Below are 23888 nucleotides of genomic sequence, written 5' to 3'. Positions count from 1 at the left end.
ACAGGGGCTATTTTGGCTACTATTTCGTACAATGAGAGCAGATGGAGACGTGTCGCCCATCTTTATACACAGCCATTGGTGTGGACTGGTCATGTTGTGAATCAAATCTGATTAAATTTGTCGTCTTGTCCTACCATAAGATAGAGACCAAAGTCCTTGTAACAGAACTTAGAGCCTGATAATCACCACAGTGTCATTTAACAGTTATTCACTTGTGTAATAACTTGCTGTAGAACTGTGCATGCATGTGTGCCACCATATTAACTCCTTTTAACGATCGGAACATCTGATCTAGACAACCACAGCTGAAACACAACACGTCACGTAACGCAATCCTGATTGCACACATGTTCTCCAGCAGGAAACAGCCCACTTCTTAACCCGTTGTTCTCTCCCAATAAAAAGACACAAACCCCTGGATGAGTTGTGATATAATGTAGAATGACATAATGAGTGTCAGCACACGGGAGCTGCTTGGAGGAAGCTATACAGACACATAAACCAGAAGGATGAGTCTGGTCTGCTGAGAATCTGCATACTTCTTCTAACTGAAACTCTGCACACTGTCCACAGCTGAACTCACATACCGGCACAGAATGTACACGCATGCACGTACATGCCAGCAACATACACAAACGCACGGAAACACACGCCCCCACATGCTCCCGTCACACAGACAGGAATAACTGCGCTCTGACAGGGGGCAGCTTTTACACTGGACTGTGCTCTTAGTGCGGGATTAGAGCTGACTGATGCTCAAGCAGATTACTCAGCGTGGTCACCGCAGACCTGCATGGTGCTCTTTTACACTAATGTGAGGTTTTTTAGGCAAAAACAATGTTAAGAATATGAGCGGGGAGGAGGTTTGATGTGCGTTTGGTTCTGTTCTGTGTTATTCTGTCATGTGCTTTTTGTTTTTCAACTTTTTAACTTTACTTCACATTTGTTTTTTTTTTTAAGTATAACGTATTTGGGCTTGTTTGCCTTTATTAGATAGGACAGCTGTAGAGAGACAGGAAGTACTGGGAGGAGCGAGTGGGGGATGACGTGCAGCAAAGGGCGGAGGGCGGGAGTCGCACCTGCGGCCGCTGCGTCGGCAACTGTAGCTTCTGTATATGCCTGCTCTATAAAGTGAGCTAAAGCAGCGCCCTCACCACGTGTTTTTGATAGCTGTTTTTTTATTTACATAGATCAGTTACTGTCATTTATCCAGTATATAATTGTAGCTAAAATTACACAGTAGAACAGTGTAGCCTTGTGTGCTAAGGGGAACATGTGGTGTTTAAAGTCACAGCCCTGAGGTCAGGTACACAATAAAATGCTGTTTAAGTATTTATATGTAAGTCATAATGAAAGGGACATTTTCTATGGGAGAAGATTTGATTCTAGAATTTAGTTTTTTGACTTAAACATGAACTTTTCACAGCTGGTTTGGAGTCTTTTACATGTCGTAGTGATACTTTTACTGAAAGCTCGGTTTGTGACAATCTTGGCGACCCCTGTAGACTAAGCAGTACTTCTTATCTCTTAGCTAGTCCTGTCTTATGACGGAAAGTCTCCTCCTGCTTTCTTTTATCAGTCGAACGTATCGCTCTCTGTAAATCTTTGCCGTGGAAAATGTAAACAAAGGCTGTTTGGCAGCGTGCGGTTAATCGCCTCATGACACCGACCCCGTTGTTGCACTGTCAGACATAGATATATGATAGATATATGGTCAGACCAAGCATCACAGCAGCTCCGTTTACAACATAAAAGTTATACAAAATACATTAGACATAACATTTAACAACACAGAAGAGAGTACTCAGGGCCCTTTAACGCACTCTTGATCTGGGATTCAGCTCGATGTTCAGACTGGTGAACAAAAGAGTCCTTCAGTCTAACCTTATTAAAACCCTGTATCTCCGGTTTGATGGGAATAGTTCATATTGACTGTTCAGAGAGTGGTTTGGGTCTTTAACATGTTTTTATTGTCGGCTGATTCATTTCTCAAGTGATTGTCCTACAACCTTTGAGCAGACTTTCATTTGGTGGAGCAGTTTAGACTTCAACACAGTGGTGTGAGTGTTACAGTACTTTAGGACGCTCAGAATCACAGAGGTAACAAACTAATCGAATCAGTTAACTCGGCCCAAAAGTCGGCTGAGCAAATAAATTCCTTGTTTTGTCTTTTTGCAGACAAATTCAACGTGGTCTCTCCAGGATAACAGACGGTCGATCATTACACCCGAGTATTTATAAGAAGAAACCTGCCTGATTTTTTCCTTATGGATAATAATAGCAGCATTATGAGAATCAGATGGTGAGCTAAATACAATTTCCTCTGCTGCTTTTGTATTTATCTCAAGAGCACTGTTGTCGTTCCACTCGACCACTTTGTTTTCACGGCATGTTGGTGCAGCCCGGAGTGGTCTGAGCGACGTAACAGAGAAATCAGGGCTGTTTCATCAGAATACTTTAGAACACAATAAAAATAACTTCATAGAAATATTCAGTATTAAATTCTGTCTGTTTATAAGCAGCTAACAACCCCTCACAGGAGCTTTAAGTAAAGGCGACTTGGTCCACCACTTCTTCAAAGTTATTGCTGATGTGTTTGAAAAGCGACCGCTGCGAGTGTAAAGTAGTAAATGTTCAGGAGTCCCCTTCCTTTTCTATAAATATCTCTTAAGTACACACATAAAACCTACAGCTGAGGTCGCATCACGTACAGAACAACCATTAACAACTCCAGTGAAGGTTTCACTTTGAACACCTGAGCAGAACTGTGAAGTATAGTTCCACAAAAGTGTTTCCTCCTCCTGCAAGTCGCTTTTCTCTTGAAGCCAAAAGAACCACATATATCTTCTAAAATAGTCAGCCGTATGTTTCTGTAATTACAGCGTATGACAGGCGCCCCAGTTATCTACAGATTGTGGGTCATAAATCCTGGGTGAGGATGACCTTGCCTGGGGGGAGATCAATTCAACATGTGGAGAGTATGACGTTTTTATTTCAGCGGATTCCCAATCAAATAAACAAATGTGGAAGAATGGGGTTGTTGGCTCACAGGAAGCCTGTGTTTAATTCACAATGCTGGTGTGAGGGCGCCCTCGTGTGGCAGATAACGGAATAGGTTTGAATTGAAAAACTTATTTCTATTTTTCCCCTACATTTCTTAAAATAAAGAAAGATTTGTAACTTATTTCACACTTTATAATTCCATGTAAACAAGCAATTCCTTTTTATCTCCCGGCTACTATCACTCATTTAGCAGGGGATTATCTGGTGTGCGAGCATACTTCACTGACATGCTTAAAGGATAGCTGTTTGCCAGTAAGGAGTCGTGTTCAGGTCGGCAGATTTAAACCAATAGTTCACTCACTGGGACATCTAGAACCTCACTAACCTGTACTTGCCGGTCCTGACTTGAACACCCTTCATTCCACAGTGTTGGGCCCCGCCTACATCGTTCACCAGGTCGTCTCCGATCATCAGCACCTGCAAGTGCAGAGAGGAAAGAAAAAGGAGGATGTTACGCTTAAGTTTGCTTTTGAGATGCTCTCATGCAGATGTAGCAATGTCTATCTGTAGTCTATGAGCATGCACTTTTAAATGAGTTAGGAGACAGATAGGACTGTAACCGTTGCTAAAGGGGTTGCGGTGAACCTTAAGAGACACGCACACCCTGATGTTGCCACCCTGCCTTGCATAACGACACACGATTACAAACGCACACTTTGTTCCTTGAAGAAACTGCACATTTCATACGTGTGCGATCATTGTTCAGCAGGATTAAAACAGAGCGCAGAAAGGATGACAGATTGATTGATTGCATTATGCATCTGGAGGTTTATTTTGTGAGCTGGGATGGAAAAACTTTTCCACGTGGATCGTGCGATGCCTTTGCACTAATACAACTATATAAACACTTTGTTTGGTTTTGCTTTACTGCCTCAACCCTAGTGGTGCCAAAACCGTGCACCAAACCACTGATAGGCATTAAAAACACAGCCACACCTGAAGCTGGCAAGCACGTGTTAGACTATAAAAATCTCACTCCGGCAGATACGCTCCTGAAAGCTTGTTTAATTGCAAGGAGAACATGAGCAGCCAAGAGTAAGTAATCTGAATGGACAAGAGGCGTTATGTATGTCTACATTAATCAGGCTGGTACCTCTGAATCACACAGCAGACTCTTATTTCACTGGTTGATGATGAATTAAAACAAACTGCTAAATGTACAGCAGCTGATCTGTGGTAACCTGTAGACACAGGGTGCAGGAGAATGTTTAGGTTGCTCGGCAACAACAGTCCAGCTTGAGCTATGTTGTGGAAATAGTTGAGCTGGTGCAGCAAAAATAATAATCTGTTGTTGATTGTTACTTTTGACTGCGCTTCGCCGCTTGTGTAACTGTTGTATAAAAACAATATCACACTCGAGGTAGTGATGTTGATTATCTGCAGCCTGCAGCCTTGTGCCTACGACCCAATCACAGCTGTGATTATATTCAGTATATTCACTCCCTCACATGTGACATTGCTTTAATATATTTTTTCGGTGATCCTAGTGTACATTTCCTTCAAAGTATCCATTTATTATCTATACTGCATATCAAGGTCGCAGGGGAGGGGCTGGAGCCAATCCCAGCTGTCATTGGGCGAGAGGCGGGGTTACACCCTGGACTGACCTCCAGTCTATCACAGGGCTGACACAGAGAGACAGACAAGCTTTGACGCTCACACTCACAGACAATTTAGAGTCACCAGTGAACCTAACGAGCATGCCTTTGGACTGTGGGAGGAAGCCGGAGGGAGCCCACGCATGCACGGTGAAAACATGCAAACTCCACACATCTAAGGACCCCCCAACCGGGGTTTGAACAAGCTGTGAGGCAACAGCACGAACCACTGCACCACCATGCAGCCCCTATGAACATTAACTTAGGACTAATAATATTAGCCTTTGAAAATGAACCCCGAGTCTGGGGGCAAAGGAGGCTCAAGCCCACATTTGTAGTCTATCTGAGCAGGGTAAATGGTCAAAGTTGAGATAAAAGGCTCCATCCGATTTTGTGGTGCCTACACGAACTCTCCAATCCAGGCTTCAGGTATCATTTTACCATCCCACTATATATCATTATTATCACGTACTGTATATCTAGATTTCACCAGAAGTGCTGGTAGTTTCCCCTCCTGTTCTTTCAGCGTCCTAGAAAAGCATCATCAGCGCTTGGAGGATCCATTTCAGCCTGCTCTCCCTTCTCCTCATGTTTCTTTTTTAACCCTCTCTCCTCCATGCTGACCGGGAGCATGCCGCGATACAAGCGAGAGTTTGCTCCTCCTGTTACAGTGTGGCAAACGTAACTCCTCATGCAATAATAAAAAGCTCTGCAAAGGCAATCGATGCCAACAAAAACATACCGCAGTTGCATGAAGACGCCGGCACTTGCAATGTGTGTAACTTTTAATAACAGCAGCTGAAGGAAACGAGCACGCTCCTGCCCGAGGCTTTCGACTGCGTTTCACAGACAAATGTGGGTGTGCCATCGTTTAAAACAGTCAATAGATGACTTACTAGTGAAAAACTAACTAACCATGAATGAACCACGAATGGCACAGGGTTAAGAAAGGAAAGAGAAAGAAAGAAGCATCATTCTGGATCTGACATGGGGCCTGTACAGATATGAAATTAGAGGAAGTATTGTCAGGAGTTTGGGAGAGGAATGAAAGAGATGATGCTGGTCTGCAGGAAGGAGGCAGTTTCATTTTGATTATTTTGTGATTAAGTCAATGAATCATAGCAACATTATCTCTGCACAAAAGCCTGGGTGAGCAGCTGAAGGCTTTGGGAAAGAGTGCAGCTGTAGGTGTGGACATATTCATGTCTCGGTGAAGAACAGATAACTGCTTGGACTGAGATGAACCCAGCGTTTCGCAGAGTGCTCCCAAAATAGAAAAGTTTAGAGAGACAGTGGTGATAGAGGACCATCACTCCTCTCAGGATACACCGAGATCAGCTGGTACCAGGGAGAGACATCAAACACATGTTCAGACACCTGCTGAGGGGAAAGACGTGCAAGTGGGAGCGTCTCTGCTTTGCTCTGTGATTGGTCGCAGCGTGCAGACTCATGTGTCACGGTGTCCTGTGCCAGTTTGTGGCGGCTAAATCTATCAGACGACCATAAGAAGATGTGTTAAAGCACTAGATGATCAAATGAGGATTAATTGCTAACTGATATTGATATTTGATTAATGGTTTCAGCTGTCGGACATTGCTTTTATCACCATGTTTTTACATTGTGTAGACAATTCACCGATAAATTGTGAAAATAATCTGCAGTTTAATCCATAATGAAAATTGTGGTTTGTTGCAGCTCTAGTTTAATATGCAACACGTATGTCTCTGAGAAAACAGTTGTGCAGTGTTAACAGCTAGCTAATTCCTGACTCAAGTTGCCTTGTTTCACTCTTAAATTTAAAGCTCAAATAAGCAATATTTGCGTGAATATTAAAGTTATATTAGTAGCAATCTCGGATCCCGTCTGCTATACGCTGATGACAATATAGCCTCAGGGGACAGCGGTGAACATGTCGGGCGTGTAGCCGGCGGTTAGCGATAAACGACTTCTGCATCGTTAACAGAAAAATAAACCGTCTAAAATTTGTTGAACGGAGGTCAGCTCGATCATTTCTGATGCATTCGAGGAAGTTGGGAAATCTGAACGCTGAATGACTTTCATGAAACAGCGTCAGCATTTATCTCAAGTTGCATTTTAGATCTAGAACAGGTAGTTAGCTGTTAGCATGCAGATGTCTGTTACTAGAGATTAATAAGAAGCTAAATCATCGTCAGATGACGCTGATGGGAGCCAGGATGTCATTACGGTGATTTACGCTCTGCCTGCTTCTGCTCTTCACTAAACTGTTTGTCCTGCATACGCCGCAGCCTGCTGATACGTGATTGGTCAATATTACTCGGACTACAAGCGTAGTTCAAACAGAAACCAGAACACTGGCCTTCCCTAAAGTCTACGTCCCTGCCTACATATTTATATATTTATAAGATACCTTTTTTGTATATGGACATTACAATAAATATATCACTTCACATACACCTAGGAAATGTTAAGTCATGTAACTTCTTATTCAGTGACCTATAAACTCCTGTCAACTGAATTCTTAGTTGATTGCATAACATTTTTTGAAAAGGACATCTTTGAGTTCTTATTTCTTGGAAATGCACGAGTGTAGATGCTGACCGCCACATGTTTGCACAATCAGATGGGAGTAACCAACGCTACACCAATAATGGTGCCACAAGGTGAAGTGAATTACCTCTATCTAAACTACTTTTCTGGCTTATTTCCCAGTCCAGCCAAAGGTCCAAACTGGGTCAAAGCACAGAAGAATCCCCACAGGGAGCTAAGTTTAATATTTAGCATGTTAACCTAGATTTAAAAAACAGAGGTTTAAGTCTTTATTATTGCACAACATTAAACTTACTTGCGCTAACTATTCGGGATACATTCAGTATCCTGTGTTGTTACGTACCTCATGTGGCTGAAGCCCCATGTCATTGAGGACACTCTGGAAGAACGTTGGGGAAGGTTTTCCTATTACTTCAGCTTTTAAGTCAGTGGCATACTAAAAGAAACAAGACATGACCAATAATTAGTTATTTTTCATGTGTAATTTTTTGCTAAATATTGAAAATTATGCTCCTGCTTTACCTCAAGAGCCTTCATGTAAACCCCGACATCTAGTTTCAAACCATCTGTCTCCTTATAGTACCTCCTATGAAGAGGGCATCACATAAGTTTTGTTTACTTTTGAAAAGGTATGTTATATTGTCTTTATTAAATCAAATGTAATAACCAAAACAGTTATGGCTCATGATTTGTAAGGCCATATCCTCTTACCCTTGGCCCAGTGAGAACAACGCTGGCTTCTCCAGGCCTACAAGGACCCTGAATGCCTCATTCAGGTTGTCGTAGGAAAACTTTTCAGCAGCGTCTCCAATCACCACGCAGTTTGGGTTGGTTTTGTCAACCGAGTCAAACTCGGGGAGAAGTCCTACAGAATAGCAGACACACAGTTTGACACTGTTTGGGGTCATGACATAAAAGGACAACGCACGTTTTAATACAAATCCCATGACACCACCAAAACTGCGAATTGTCTGTATTGTCGTTTATGTTTGCTAAGCTTTCTATTATTGTCTTATTATTTTAATCAAACTTTGTACATGGTCAGATGCTGAGAATAACAAAGAGTCAAAAAAAAAACCCTCCTGACACTTTAAAGCATTACCATCATACACCAGCAGGTGAGGCCGTAACCCTCTCTCCTTCAGGACAGCTACGGCAGCAGGTGCAGGAGAGAACACCTCTGACACAGAGATGTCAAAGCCCAGTCTCTGCAGCTTGGCAACAAACTTGTCTCTGCTGGCCTGAGTCTCATTGGTGCAGAAGCGCAGCTGCAGGTCGGATGTTTTGAGCCTTTAAAAGGGAGCAGGAAGCTCAGATGGTGAATGGAGCACACAGCATGTGACAGCACAGAAGTGAGACTAATACAGTAACCGACAGTAACTGCTTAATCACACATGCACACAGACCCGTTGGGGTCTTGCAAGAGGTTAAAGTATCCTTTTAGTTACGCACATAGCAAAAACCGAGTGCATGCACTTTGCTCTTTTGGCGTCTGACATGCTCATGCTTTAGTATCTCATAACGACTCCCGAATATTCACTCACTTTTTCACAGCTTCAGCCGAACCAGCAATGGCGACCCCGTCTCCCTCCCCACTGTCGTATAAAACGCCACACAGGTCCAAAATGACTCCTTTCAAACTCCTCGCACAGCCTGGCCAACCTATGTCAGCCATGGTGAATTTTTTTTCCCCCACAGTGCGCATGCGCGGAATGTGAGGCAAATTCACAATGTACATAGTAATTTACACGTATTGTCATCAGGGTTATTATAGTTAACGAAAACTAAGACTAAAACTAAAACTAGCAGTGAAAAAATAATTTCGTTAACTGAAATGAAAATAAAAACTACAATTTTCAAAAAAAAAAAAACTAAATAAAAACTACAATGAACAATGCAGCGAGGTCTAAAGAAAATGATCAGACTAAATAAAAAACTAATGAACATTTCAAAACTGTAATAAGTGGTTGTCATAACTTACAGAGAAAAACGCTTAAATGCCACATTTTATTTTGCTTTTTCAAACATTGTCACATGCACATAGTCTGTGATTTCATGTGACAGAGGAATGCAATGTAACTGACAGTTACTTGCCGTTTAATTCGTGGTTATTGCCTTTTTCTATGGTTTATGATGGTTTTAGTTTTGGGGGTGACTGAGCAATAGAGCAATTCTCAGAAAATGTTGCAACATGGAGGCGTGTCCTCTGACGTACTACGTACGTAACGGCCACGGTCTGGTATCCACTGCACGCGCCAGACGTTTATATATAAACTGCACCGGTGTCTTCCGCTTCTTCTACCGTTGGACAGGTCAGGCATCATTTGTGTGTCAAGAGGGTTAAAACGTCGCTTCACTTCTTTCTGGTACTGTCTGACTTTCTTTTATTTTTGTTCAGACCTTTTCGATTAAGACTTGCTTAAAAATATCTGGTTGAGGTTAAAAATAAGACAGGCGGAATGTGCTAAGGATAGCAAGCTAACTACAGGAAGCTGGTATGTTTTGTTAGCATCTGTCTTTAAATCGAGGAAACGTGCCTTTGTTATTATGTCGACTGGCCGTCCAATGTAAACTACGTTATATCACTGACTCGCATCGTTTAGTTTTAGAATTTTAAACTAGAGAGAGCTTCAAGTTGGCGTTATTTTTTCATGATGCACTATTAGTATAATGCAGAGTGGTTTGATAGAACTGCATGGTTAGTTCAGGGACCTCATCATCTTGTGGGAACTCGTGCTTTTGGTCTTTATTTAGCTCCTGGCTGTAATGTTGGGGGGTGTGATGTGGAGGCAGCTCCCCAGCGACCTATCATCTCTCAAGAGCAGGATTAATGGTGTAGGTGTCACGAATCAGCGGCACGGGTCCACTGGCCTTGATGTATACTGGCCCAGGTGCTCTCTGTTTGCTGTGTGTATTTATTCACTTTTCAAGGTTATTGATTACCCGAGCAAAGTACTGGATAACTCATGTTAACATTCAGCTTTTTTTTCAGACTCTTCTGTACGCTTCTTATCAATTTGCAAGTGATGTCATGGAACTTTTCCACCAAAATGCCTTATGTAATATTCATTCTCCTGCAACACAGTAGGTTTGGCTGAACACTCTATCTGGCTCTGACTCAATTATCCATCTTACCTAAATGCTTGAGGTGTACGTTAAAGACTGCATGAGTCATTTCAAAACCACACATTGGATTACCACAATTATCTTCTTAAGTCAAACACTTTCAAACCAGTTTTCTGTTCAAACAAAAGTACATTTAAACATTTAAAAATAAACCTGCTTTGCATGCAACCGAATAGAAAAGTCTGGATCATCACAGTTGAGTTGCCATGCTGCTGCGAGATTAGCTTTTGTAAACCAACTCCCAGGGAAGGTCTTTTTCTCTATTGTGTTGAGTGAAAGGGAAGCGTTGTTCAGCAGACCTGCAAAGCCTGTGTGCTTGATGGAATCTCATTACGCTCGACTATTGTACTGAAGTTTTTTTAGCAGCATTTCTTATGTGGCCAGAGCAATGCTAATGCCAAGGAAAGGAACAAGTATAACAAGGCTATAAAAAAAGACTGTTATATAACTGTTTCCACTCTTCATTTGTTAAACAAGAGAGTAAAAACTATACTTGTACCTACCTAACTACCTTGTTTTGTATGTTTCTATATAGACAGCAACATAGCACCATGGCAGGAATGATTGTCCAGTTCAGCCGCAGCGTGAGCCGTGCAGCCCCTGCTCTTAGCCGCAGCCTGCACTCTGGTACGCGTCCAGCCTCCACCGCTGCCTCCAAAATGAGGGTTGAACGACCCCTGACTTCAGAGGAAATCTACGCTCGTGAGGCAAAACATGGAGCGCACAACTACCATCCCCTTCCTGTTGCCCTGGAGAGAGGGGAGGGTGAGCTAATTTCCCTTGAAATACAATAAACACTTATGAGTCATTGCAGGTCAGATGTTTTGAGTTATTGCACATCTTCCAAGAACTTCTTTTTTTCTTGCAGGCATCTACTTGTGGGATGTGGAGGGAAATCGCTATTATGACTTCCTGAGTGCCTACAGTGCTGTAAACCAGGGCCACTGTCACCCAAAAATCATTGCTGCACTTACTTCCCAAGCCTCCAAACTCACCCTGACTTCCAGAGCATTCTACAATGATGTGCTGGGAGCCTATGCGGAGTACATCACCGGCTTGTTTGGCTACGACAAAGTCCTGCCCATGAACACAGGTACTGTAAGGAAACGCCCAACGCTTATAGAGCAGACATTTTCAGCTGTTATCTTAAATATATGTTTGGTGACCTTTTGTTCTTTTGTTACAAATTAGGGGTTGAAGGTGGTGAGACTGCCTGCAAGCTTGCCCGCAAGTGGGCATACAATGTAAAGGGTGTTCCCGAGAACAAAGCCAAGATAATTTTTGCAGGTATGTAAATATATTATGTCAAAAGACTAAATAAGTTTTGGAATTTGTCCAATTTGTTACCCTACTTTGTGTCGCAAAAGACGTATAAGACTTCATTTGGATCATCTGTCAGGGAACTGGGAAAAATGTTGTTCCATAATAATTTTGAATAGCTTGTTTTGTTTACACAGTAATTTAGCAAAGTTAGCCAGAGTGCTAACAATCTGCACATTTCACCAATACCGTAAAATTTGATGTATAAGACGCACTTTTTTTTTTTTTCATCTTAAAAGTGGGCTGCATCCTATATATGTGTTCCCTCAGGCTACCTGTCCAAGTGTCCTTGGGCAAGACACTGAACCCCAAATTGCTCCCGGTAGCATAGCCAATGGGTATGAATGTGATAACTGATTGACAGTTGGGCACTTTACGTAGCAGGCTCTGCCATCAGTGTATGAATGTGTGTGTGAATGGGTGAATGTGATATGTAGTGTAAAAGCAGCTTTGAGTGGGCGCAGAGACTAGAAAAGCGCTATATAAGTACAGTCCATTTACGCTACCAGTACGACCAATATACCAGTATAAAATGCAGAGAGGTATGTTATTGTGTTACGGTATTTCACCCAAACAGTGGCGCTATAATCTAGCTAAAGTTGTCGGTTGTTAAGTGATGACGTCACACCTCCGCATTAAACTGTTTCCGGGTCCAAGCCGCTACAACGTCTCTTATTTACAATATGCCACAGTGCTGTTTTGTGTTTTCCTACTAACTTGATTGTTGCTAACGCTTCGTCATGGATATGCACAGTCATGACCGCCATGGCAGCCGCCACCCCTACAACAATCAACGTCAACAACCACTAGGTGCAGCACCGGTAGCCAGTGTTGCCAACTGTTTTCCAATGAAAGTAGCAAGCACTAGCTCCAAAAGTAGCTCGAAGTCGCCAGATGACGCCATACAATAATTTGCATATTAGTGACGTCATCAGAAATGAATTTGTGAGGCTGCCCCAGGCCAGCCACCAGACCACAACCACCAGATTTTAGAAATATACCACTCAGAAAAATACACTTCAACTACAATATACCGAGTTTACCAAAGTTACAGTTAGCATTAGCATGTGCATCATACCTCTTGACCAATGTAGGACGTTTGAAACCTGCCATTACCTTATCCTTTGTCATTTAAATATAAGCGTTAACAACGATGACAAATATGCCATCTCTATCTCTCCTGTTGTTTAGAGGGAAACTTCTGGGGCCGCACCATGGCAGCCATCTCCACCTCAGACGACCCCAGTAGTTATGCAGGTTTCGGTCCCTACATGCCCGGCTTTGAGAACGTCCCATACAATGACACTGCTGCACTGGAGGTACTGCTTTTTGCTTATCTTCAAGACATACAGTAAAAAAAGTTTACCATGTTTGTTTGCATTTGTTACATTTGTTGAGAGACTCCACACTGAAGGGAGTAAAAAGTAGAACAGCTCCATCACCCTTGATGCAACCCAGCTGTCAAAGTGCCTCGTAAACAGGCAAAATTACAGGGGGGAGTTTCTGTTTCAGTCGCAGCACACCACACTTCGGGCTCAACATTCTTGCCTGCCCACGTTTTGATCTCATTTAGCAGATGCACGGGTTAACGTTTTAGATATTGTTGCTGAGTAACATCATATCATAGTCAGCTGAAGTTACATCTGACCTCTGTTCTGCAGCCAACACACGACCTTTAAGTGTTCTGCCAAATTGCATTGTACTCAGTTTTTCTTTGGCAGGACGTTGAGGACAAACAAAAAGTAGACGAGCTGTTATTAAGGCTGCTACTTAAGTGTTTGCACTTTACTCAGCCCTGTAGTTAAAGATTCGTCTAATTTGACAGCAGTATCTTATTGTGTATTTAAAAAAGTGTTTATTTCAAAAGACCTCCCAAAACTAGCTGACTTGACACTCTAATTATCTATGCAAACATGTGTGAACTGTGCGACCGGTCTCTGAAACGGCTGTTTCTCTATGTAAACATGAGACTGAGCGATTGACTGAAGTTGCAGGTATTTATTGACAAGGTTATCTTCAGAGACTGACAAAATTCTCTGACTTTTCTTCTTCTTTTCCTCAGAAAGCCCTTCAAGACCCAAATGTTGCAGCTTTCATGGTGGAGCCCATCCAGGGGGAGGCCGGGGTGGTGGTGCCCGACCACGGCTACCTGACCAAAGTCAGAGAGCTTTGCACCAAATACAACGTGAGTGGAAAAATACACAAGCAGGCATGAATGAAAAGTGCTTCATGATTCGGTAGCTTAGGTGTGAATGTTGTGACTGTGAAAAAAAAGTTGTAAGTCAGATTTCTATAGCTGAACCAGTGTTAATTTAGCTATTCTCGATTTAGTCTTCAGACGACAATAGCGATTAGTTTTAGTCACATGTTGTCATTTTTACCCTTTAGAGTTTTAGTCGACGAAAACTCAAAACATTTTAGTCAATAAGTCGTCATATTTTAGTCATTACTTTGAGTCAAAATGTTTTCTCTCTTGAGAAAATATAACCCCTCTCCAGTCTCCCTCGTTTGTACCTATTTGCTTCAGCTCAAATTAACACTTTAAATTTCAGCAGATCATCCAAACAGTAAAAGAACGATGAGGACACAACATCTAAAGATTGCTTTTAATCATTGCTTCTAATTGAAACAGTCTGACTGAAGCAGACAGACAATGATCGCTCCTTTTTCTGTGACCGCGCACAGAGCCTGAAGCAGAAAGCCAGAGTGACACAGAGAATGTTCACAACCACCTTCGTGACCCGTTATCTCGAACCGGGATACCCAGTTACAGGAATGCGTTGCTTGCATTTCGACAGATTAGACGCACAGTGGGAGGAAGTATGTGTTTTGAATGTCCGACAGCCCACCACCAACATTTTAGTCCTGTCTCGTCTCATAAACGAAAACAAAACAACCATCTTGTCAGAGTTGTTTTTATCAACGATCTATTTTTAGACGTTTCGTCTTTGTCATGAAAAAAAAGGTTCTTGACAAACATTTTTCGTCATTATTTTCGTTAACGGAATTAACACCGAACTGAACTACTGTTCAGTTATAGAGAGAATATGAATCAAATGCAACATGTTTCCAAGTCTTGTGAGGAGATTTACATTTTTCAGCCTTTACTTTCCTAGATTTCTTTTCCTAAGAGCATTACCCGATTTTTAAAATATGATGAAAAACCATTGTACTTTTTGGGAAACTGCATGGCCTTGTTCCCCTGTTGGAAAGTCCCTTTTTCCTCACAAAGAATTGCAATGAGTCAACTAAAATTGCTGATTTTTACATATCTGAATCTACATGCCCTTTGAGGTCACTACTAAAGCCCTGTGTGTTTCGTCCAGGTGTTGTGGATTGCTGATGAGGTGCAGACAGGCTTGGCGAGGACGGGCCGGCGGCTCGCTGTGGACCACGAAGAAGTCCGTCCAGATTTAGTGATTCTGGGCAAAGCTCTTTCTGGAGGAGTTTACCCTGTAAGCATTTAGTCCCACTTCAAATTGCTTTATAGATTTGCTTTGCAATCCACTTTGTTGTCTAGTATTATTGAACAGGAGTATAGACTCCAGTGGTCATGCGTCTTTAACCTTTGCTTCATTCGATCTGTGTTCGTCAGGTGTCTGCTGTGCTGTGTGACGATGAGATCATGCTGACCATCAAGCCCGGGGAGCACGGGTCCACGTACGGAGGTAACCCCGTGGCCTGTCAGGTTTCTATGGCTGCACTCGAGGTCAGTATAACAGCGTGTAACCTTTAACAACTCATAACTATATGCCTGTCACTGATCAAATTGTATTACTGTAATTTTTTTGCAGGTGATGGAGGAGGAGAAGCTGGCAGAGAATGCTCAGAGGATGGGAGAGGTGCTGCGGGCTGAGCTGAAGAAACTCCCCAAAGACATCGTGACAACAGTCAGAGGGAAAGGCCTGCTGAACGCCATCGTCATCAAGGAGACCAAAGGTGACGTACTGAACACATTCTTAAAGATCAGCTAATCATTAAATGTTTAGTTTAGAACATTAGGTATGGTTTCTGAAGTGCTTTTCTCAGAGAACAAAAAAATCTAAACCGACATTAAAAGGAAGAACACAAGCTTAAATACCGATTGCTGTAATGAGAGATATTGAAGCAAATTAAGTAAAACATGTCAAGCTGCTACTTTTTTGTTGCTCGATGCTCGGTGAAAACTCGCCAGTTTCTTGCTTTTCATGACTGAAATACAGGAAGAGTCCGTCTGATTTCACATTTGTGCAGCTCTTCACCAGAGATCTGACCGCTGAGCTGCAGAGTCTGTGTGCCACCTGCCTGTAAACTGTAAACAAGCACGAAATCTCACGTCTCACGCTTCCCGTCGGCACACACAACCTCACGCCGTGTGTGTGCTGCAGGTGTAGCCGCTAAAAGTACACACTCCTCAATACGCCCGCTCCCTGAACGCACCGTTTGTGTAACCACAGCGTTTACCAGCACCGGGACGAGGTGCCGCTGTTAATGGGAATACACTTGGAGCCTCGATGATCCCGCCAACCTTATCTCCTTATAAGTGAGAGTATTCCCGTTGACAGCGGCACTTCGTCCCTGTGTTAACGCTGCAGCTACATAAACCGACAGTTCACGGAGCGGACGTGCTGTTTGCTTTTAGCGGCTACACCTGCAGCAAACACACCGCCTGAGGTTGTGTATATATACATATATAGAACATGTCTCTCTACTTTTTCTTGCACGTGTCAGAGTCTGAACTAAGAGTGATTAAAGGAGGGTTTTTTTTATTATTATAAGCCTTAAAAGTCTTAAATAATATGAAGTATGATTGTTAGTCGTTTATATAAACATGAAAACACACACGTTTATTTGGTATAATTTCCTGTATTTTTTAAAATCGCATTAAAATTGCATTAAAATCACAAACCAAAAAGATATCGCAATGTATGTTTTTTCCAGTATGGTGCTGCCCTTATTGACATTTGGTTACTTGTTTCAGACTATGACGCCTGGAAGGTGTGCCTGCGCCTTCGCGACCATGGTGTGCTAGCCAAGCCCACCCACGGTGACATCATCCGCTTCGCCCCTCCCCTCATCATCAAAGAGCACGAGCTGCAGGAGTGCGTCGACATCATCCAGAAAACCATCCTGTCCTTCTAAACCACGACCGCTCGGCTATCCAAACAATGCACAGACAACCTGCAAACTGATAATCAACATTAGCCAAAAGCTTCTGTATGGCCTGTAAAAAAAATCAACCAACACATTTGTTAGTTGTGTATATGTATTTCTTATCAAAGATGGAAGCTCTTTGAAGGTTGTTACTGTGGAGATGCTGAATACAGACGGTGCAGTGTGCCCCTATGAGGCTGCACTGACACTATTGTACAGACAGACTGTTGCCTTCTGTAACAGAAGCGTTCGGTCAAATGACACATAACTCACCTAAATCGATGCATCTTGAAAAGGTTAATTCACATTTTTGCGGTAATGAGTGATGTAAATAATTAATGAAGGGTTCTTACCAGCGAAGCGTGCTGTCTAAAGTTACAAAAACTTTATTTCAACACTTTTCTTTCTTAAAGACTGTAACCTGAATTCATTTCAGTTAGTTCCATAACGACGGAAAAAGCTGTAAGTAAATGAGAAACGAGTCATGTTACATTTAAGGTCGGCTAGTCTGGGTGGTTTTATACTAGAGCGAGGTTCCTACACTTTTCAAAAACAGATTTCAAAAACATTCTGACGATACTGAAATTTCAAATTGTTTTAATTTTCTTTGCTACTGTGAACGAAATGCTTGAATTCTAAACTGAAACGGATGTAATTTCTCTCTGTGCTTTTTAATTTGATGTGTTTTATTTCTAAAAGAGACACGCTGTTAAGAGGGTCAGTGAGTGTTTGGAGGACTCGGGCTGCTAGCTGAGGCTGGGTTGGTTTGAAAAAGTTACAGTATCTGTATATTGTGGTGTTAAACTTTTTGATGAATGTTTTATCTGTTAGATAGAAATGCAAATATTGTCTTTTTCAAGACGGTATCACCTTTTATGTTGTTACATAATCCTTTATTCTTCAAATAAATTATTGCAGGTCTTAACTCTTGTTTTTGCTGATTGCTGATATTAGTTCCTCAAAATGATGCAGGTTCTTCTGGGTTTAACTCATCAAAGGTGTCATGAGAAAATCCAGTTTAAGCGTGAACTGTTAAAGTGTTCCGATCACTCCTTTGACATGCTAAAAAAAATAGGTCACGCCTGCGGTCTTTGTCATTATTGACCCTGCAGAGCAAATAGACTACTTCCTGTGTCAAATATGCAGTTTTGCATTGAAGCAATTACCTTGCAATGATTATAGATGTACCACTAGATGGTGCTGTGCCCTCACTGAACAAAATATAAGGACTGGTACTCAAACGAGGAAGTCTAAACTTATTGGGTTACACGTGAAGCTAAAAATCCAGGTATACAACACTAAATCCTCACTGCAGTACAATTCAACAAATCTAATAGTTGCTGCATTACTCTGTAAAACCTCCAACCTGTATGATCCATCTAAAAGCCTGTCTCACTCTCCTCCAGAGACTCCACATATTTGACACCTGTCAAACCGCTCAGTCGAGCCGCTCTGAACTGGATCTCCTGACAACAACCTCATGCTAGTTGACAAAGACGGTCGAGGGCTTTATGCCCCCTGAGCGCTGACCTTCAGGCTGCACAACACAGAACTGACTCATACTTCCACTGTGTACACAGCAACTGTTGTAGAACTAACGGCTGCAATACAGGTCAGACACATGGTTATATAAAGTATGAAAAGGTAAATGTTGATACACAAAACAATGGACTTCTTTGTCGGTTGGATTAAGATTTTGACAAATAATCACACTTATTTTGTATTTAGAAATTTGATGCAAAACTTTCACTAAGTATGACATCAGTTGTCTTTAGTCAGCATTAATTAACACACCCACATGCTCTCCTGTTTTCTCCTTCTCTTCTAGCACAACAGACAGCCAGTATTTCAATCTCAATCAGACGTACAAGAAAACATATTGCGTGCTGTTAAGGATCAATATAATCCACTCTAATTAGTTTAATGCTTTGCACTCTTAATGGCCGACTCCCGGCCAACTACTGTTTAAAAAGATTTGTATTGAGTGCATTTTTTGGGACTTTTATTTATCCCGGGAAGGCTTAAATTGTTCTGCAGTGAATGGAGTACATATTAGATACATAAGCTGTGTCCCAATTCAGGGGCTGCAGCCGTCGAAGGACGTATTTGAAGGCCGATTGCGTCACAGCAGCACGTCGATGGCTGTCTCATCCGCAACAGATGTGCCCTTTTTTTCCCGGGGCACAATCAGGATCCATCAGGGGCAACCTTCGCGGCTCAACGTATCCTGAGATTCATTGAGCGCCAATTCAAACAAGATAGTGGACTCTTAAACGGCCGAGGAATACACTTTTAAATGAAGTTTTTGGTTTCAGCTCAATCGAACAGCTAGCGATACACATGCAAAAAGATAATGAAAGGGGCCTTGACAAATTATCTTTAAAATAATAGGTTAGCGTTAGTTATGCTAGCTAGTTAGCCCACTAGCTACCTGTTGCGACAGGAGCGGCGTTTGATGACACAAAGTTGAGGGCGGGAAGAGCTTGTGACGCAAACAGGAAATCCTCTGTAGACCAGGCCGTCTCATTTCAGTTCGGCTTTAGTGGTCTACACAGGCTGACTCATGCTCCATGGACGGCTCCTATGAAGGCTGCAGCCCCTGGATTGGGACACAGCTATAGACTGTATAAAAAGATGGACGACATGACAGCTCCTTAAAGGTGAAGCCAAACCCTCTCTATCGCCCCCTGCTGACTAGCTGCAGTATTGGTCTAAAGCCCGCCTCCTCCATGTTAACAGATGGGACATGAGTCAAACTATAAAATCAAAATACACAACAAATAAATGTTTCTCAAACATGGTTTCTGTCATTATAGTTAGTTCTTATCATGCTGATTTACGTCCACATGTTCATTTTTCTGACAAGTTTATTTTTAATGAGTTATTTGATGCTGTAAAAAGGATGATTGACAGCTCTGTTGACAAATACGGATCCTGCAGCCGATCTGTTCCAGACTAGCAGAGTAGAGGACGAACGGAACTAAAACAATCACTACAGTCATTGAAGTTTCCACATCTGTGAACGTCTGCTTCAGACCAACACAAGAAGCTGTTCTGCTGTTAAACACGCCGTCGTGCGGGATCCTTGATGTTTTTTTCTGTAATTTAAACGCATGTTTTGGTTAGCGAAAGGGGTAGGACATTTTAATAAGTACAATGAAAGCAGATGGAGATGCGTCGTCCATCTTTATATACTGTCATTGGTTAGATATCATGTGCCAATTGAACATTTGAACTTCATGAGAGATGTTATTGAAAGCCAGTATTGGAGTTGCACTGAAGTCAAAGAGTGAAGTAATGTAACATAAATAAATAAATGCAGCTTTCACTCCTGGTTTCAATCTCTCTCTAACCTTCAGGCCTCCTCCTAGTGATCAGATGTTTGTTCTATCAGTCGAGTAGTTTGGGGTCAAAAGTGCACACAACACCCGGGCTGGTTATTATTTCATATTTAGCCGGGCAGAGAGATGAGCGAGGCTCGGAGTTTGCTTGTGAAATATGAGTGGAATCCAGCCTGGCAGGAGAAACGAGGGTTATCGCCGGGTGACACGGAGCAATGTGCTGCTTGTCCTGTGCACGCTTTGATCTGACACTCTGTATCTTGAGACCTGCAACCCTCTCAGCAACCGTAGGAAGGCGTACCGTATTCTGCAAATGAGCTCCAGTTTTGGCAGGGGAGTGACAGGCCACAGGCTCCGAGGTCCGGGCTCCGGCGGGGGATTTGACAGCGACGAGCCAAAAAAACCTGAAGATCCTCCAGTAAAGCTGCTTGATTTTCCTCGCCACACACTCAAAAGACGAGCCTGGTACATTAAAAGCTGTGGTGCAAATCTGGCTTCAAAGACCAGTGTGTGTGTTCCTCCACGATTCTTCAAACCAAGAAGGTCAAGAGCGGCTCTTGTTCCAATCTCTCAGCTCTTTGTTCCCCGTCTTTTCTTTCTATTTTCTGACTTTCTTTCGTTATCTCTCCTTGTCCCCTCTCTCTTTGCTGCCACTTTGTCTCCTTCTCAGCCAGCCCCATTTGTATTCATTCCTTACATAATGGAGAAATCAGATTGTGGTACTTAGCAAGGACGTAACCAAAGTACTGTGCCTGAGATTTAATTCAGGTAAAGTTGCGGTTAAGACGAGGATAAATTATAACGCTCTGTATCCATTAAACGTGTGGAGAATAAGGTGCCAGAGTGAGAATTATGACTGATGCAGTGCTGGAATCGGAGAAGCTATTCCTTTTTTTTCCCTCTATCACCTCAGATAAATCAGAGAAAAACCTGCTGCTGCTCATAGTAATGGGCCTTCTGCATTAAGTTTATGACATCTGAGTGCACTGATAAAATACACGTGCATCTTAAAGGGCGCATGGCACATAATCCTTAATGAGTAATGTGCACTGACCGATTTCCTTTCCCTCCAGGTGCCTGTCTCACTTCTCACCAGAGGGGAGATATTTATTGATCAGGCGCCTTGGCAAGGTCCTCACAAGGACGCGTCCTACGCTGTAGATCTGAGGAACACTCCACAAGTGTGACAATCGTTTTTAGTTGTCACGCCCTCACCTGATTTATTTCTCTTCAGTCCTTATGAATCTTTGAAAAAGAAACAGGACATGGTCACAGACGAAGAAGTCCAATTATTTCGTTTTATCTCTATGTAAGACAGTTTTCTCATGCGAAAGATACGTAACAGGTGCCATATGCAAAAAAAAGGCCAAACGACAAATATTAACGTGGTAATCTCGAAGATCTCAGTTTCGCTCTCTCTGGCGGCACCTATGGTGATAAACGGTAATTGCAGGAGCACACTTCCCAGATATCCAGACAGTGTCGCATGTGTGACGTCCGCGGTTGGCTCCGGTTGTAACTCTTGATTTTCCTCGCTGACGGTCGCTTTCCTTTTTAGACTGTTTGCTTCATCTGAGCGTCGAATTTGTTTCTTTTTCTTTGGATTTTCACTTATTGTTGAAGTTGTATCTGTAGTCATCCATCTTTTCTTTGTTTGTTCAGCCATAGTAGATTACTGTTTACTAGCAACACTTGCAGAGACCGGAAAAGCAGCCGCTTAGCTCCGCCTACCCTCTCTGGCAGACCAACCACTGCTGGGTGATGGAAAACGAGTCACTAACTGGGCGCCGCTTGGGTGCCTTCACGGAGGCCCCACCTCGCAACTTACAGGACTTAAAGGATCTGCTGCTAACGTCTTGGTGCCGGATACCTCAGCACACCTTCAGAGGTCTAGTGGAGTCCATGCCTGAACGGGTCAGGGCTGTTTTGGTGGCAAAAGGGGGATGTACACAATATTAGACAGGTGGTCATAATGTTATGGCCGATCGGTGTATTGTATTGTCTGATGAAAAACCTTTTCTTAACCTTTCGTACGTACTACTCACTGTGGACCTTTGCCTGGGCTCATTGGTCTGTGTTTTGTAAATCACCTTGTTTGAATGCAGCCTGGTGGCAGCGGAGACAGGCCATCAAAATCACTATATGGAAATAGTCAACCTTGTTCCTGCCTTTGTAGGTCATATAGACTCAACGGTATTAAATCAAGTTTGTTTAATAACCAGTTAAAAACTTATCACAGTACATTTTAATCATTTCATATTTAGCTAATTTGAACGTTCTTCCCATTCGGACCCTAACGCACATTTCATTTAATTAGAGGCTTTCATGAAAGCGAGCATCATCCCGCCCTGGTGATCATGCAGGAAGCTGCATAAATCTCACTGAAGAGTATCTGATGCATTACATTTCTGAGTGCATCTCTGACCCCCGTGGTTCTGAATGCAAAACGCCTGGCAGAAGCTCTACCATATGCAGAAGGAGGATGACTCATCTACCTGTTGTCCACGTCTCTGGGCATCCTCTCTTCCCTTTACATCAGAAAACAAACTCAATTACAAATTCATTTAATTTTACTATCCACAGCCGGGAACATTGCTGTCTGGGTTTATGATTGGAAAGGCATAATTAGAGTCAAAGCGCTAACACTGGTTGCTTCACTGTAATGAATGAAGAAAGATTCACAGCAGAGGTAGGAGGTGACTGAAACCCTGGGCGGTGAGTGTGCTGCCTGACGGTGATTAATTCAACTGATTCTCAAATCCATGAGAGCCAGCTCTGTCAACATTTCTGAAATGCGGTTGGAAAATTAAATATGTGAGTCTCGCAGAGATGCCAGGGGAGATACTTGGATCCAGTAAATATCAGCACCTTTAGAACGATCAGTGGTTTATCATATTCTGTGTTGCATTAGCCAGCCAAACATGAAACATGGATCAGAACAAGTTATTAGCCATGCTGGTGGCGTCACTCCGGGGATGGTTGGCAGCTCCTATAATTTAGTCACGACTGAAATGTCTTTACTTTAACATTCATGTTTGCTACAGGATGACGCACCTTTACTTCAGTCACTCCGCAGCTAGCACCAGCAGCTTGTAGCGGAATAATTGAATTCAGATTGAATTGGCACATACGACACTTTCATTCCCCCTCAAGATGAAGGGTCAAAATTTGAATCTATCCGATACTTCTGTTAAGTACTAATTAGCAACTATTAGCATGATAGCATGCTAAACTAAGATGGTTAGGGATAAACATAATACCTTTTATGATATGATAGCATTATCCCTGAGAGCATGTTAGCATGCTGATGTTAGCATTTAGCCAATAAGACCACTGTAACCAAGTTCAGCCTCGCTGTAGACTCTTGTTAACCCTTGACTTAGTTTCACAACAAGATTTAACCAGCCTGGTTTTCCCAAATGTTCTATTTAAAACTGTGATCTCTTTTAATTTAGCAGTTTAGTTGGTTGAACTAATAGCTGTCTGAGTTTCCTGCTGAAATTAAGAATTGTTGGAAAAACAATGGAAATCATGGTTGACCACTTGTCAAGTTGACAGACTCAGGGCCTGTGTCCACTAACAGCGTTTTTTGCTTTGGTAGCGCTCATGACCTTAATTTCAGAGTGCTTCTCACCGACTCTTACTGTTGCTAGGTAACAAAAGTTTCCCAGGCGCACCTCTGCTTCCCTTGGTAGTGACGGTTAGGTCTTTTTTATATTGCTCTGTATGCTAAATATTTGCTTTTATTCAAGGACATTTTACAAGGACAACGTAACAA

General features: G+C 42.4%; 2 protein-coding genes across 2 annotated transcripts in view; one reads left to right on the top strand and one right to left on the bottom strand.

The window, feature by feature from the left end:
* lhpp (phospholysine phosphohistidine inorganic pyrophosphate phosphatase) overlaps nt 1-8866 on the bottom strand; it is a 31989-nt gene extending 23123 nt beyond the window's left edge. Inside the window, exons 1-6 of the mRNA XM_069664670.1 lie at nt 8735-8866; nt 8293-8480; nt 7902-8055; nt 7713-7776; nt 7534-7626; nt 3389-3480 (exon numbers count right to left, since the gene is read on the bottom strand). Of these exons, the coding sequence (XP_069520771.1) occupies nt 3389-3480; nt 7534-7626; nt 7713-7776; nt 7902-8055; nt 8293-8480; nt 8735-8865 (722 nt within the window). The 5' untranslated portion in view covers nt 8866. The remainder of the gene's footprint in view (nt 1-3388; nt 3481-7533; nt 7627-7712; nt 7777-7901; nt 8056-8292; nt 8481-8734) is intronic.
* A 594-nt stretch (nt 8867-9460) lies between these two features.
* Nucleotides 9461-17694, top strand: oat (ornithine aminotransferase). Its single transcript, XM_069664364.1, has 10 exons — nt 9461-9556; nt 10852-11081; nt 11185-11409; nt 11508-11603; nt 12828-12955; nt 13699-13821; nt 14963-15091; nt 15232-15345; nt 15431-15575; nt 16597-17694. The coding sequence occupies exons 2-10, from the start codon at nt 10868-10870 to the stop codon at nt 16755-16757; spliced, it is 1335 nt and encodes a 444-aa protein (XP_069520465.1). The 5' UTR covers nt 9461-9556; nt 10852-10867; the 3' UTR covers nt 16758-17694.
* The last annotated feature ends 6194 nt before the right edge of the window (nt 17695-23888 follow it).

Source organism: Semicossyphus pulcher, unplaced genomic scaffold, assembly GCF_022749685.1.
Source record: "Semicossyphus pulcher isolate SPU_LCO1_2020_fin unplaced genomic scaffold, fSemPul1.0.p SCAF_16, whole genome shotgun sequence".
Lineage (NCBI taxonomy): Eukaryota > Metazoa > Chordata > Actinopteri > Labriformes > Labridae > Semicossyphus > Semicossyphus pulcher.
The sequence above is the reverse complement of the archived record's forward strand: the minus strand, read 5'-3'. Positions and strand labels throughout refer to the sequence as shown.

Coding starts and splice junctions, on each gene's coding strand:
- oat (XM_069664364.1), top strand. CDS start 10,868: ATGGCAGGAATGATTGTCCAGTTCAGCCGCAGCGTGAGCCGTGCAGCC. Junction 11,410..11,507: donor AGTCCTGCCCATGAACACAG/GTACTGTAAGGA, acceptor GTTACAAATTAG/GGGTTGAAGGTGGTGAGACT. Junction 15,346..15,430: donor TTTCTATGGCTGCACTCGAG/GTCAGTATAACA, acceptor ATTTTTTTGCAG/GTGATGGAGGAGGAGAAGCT.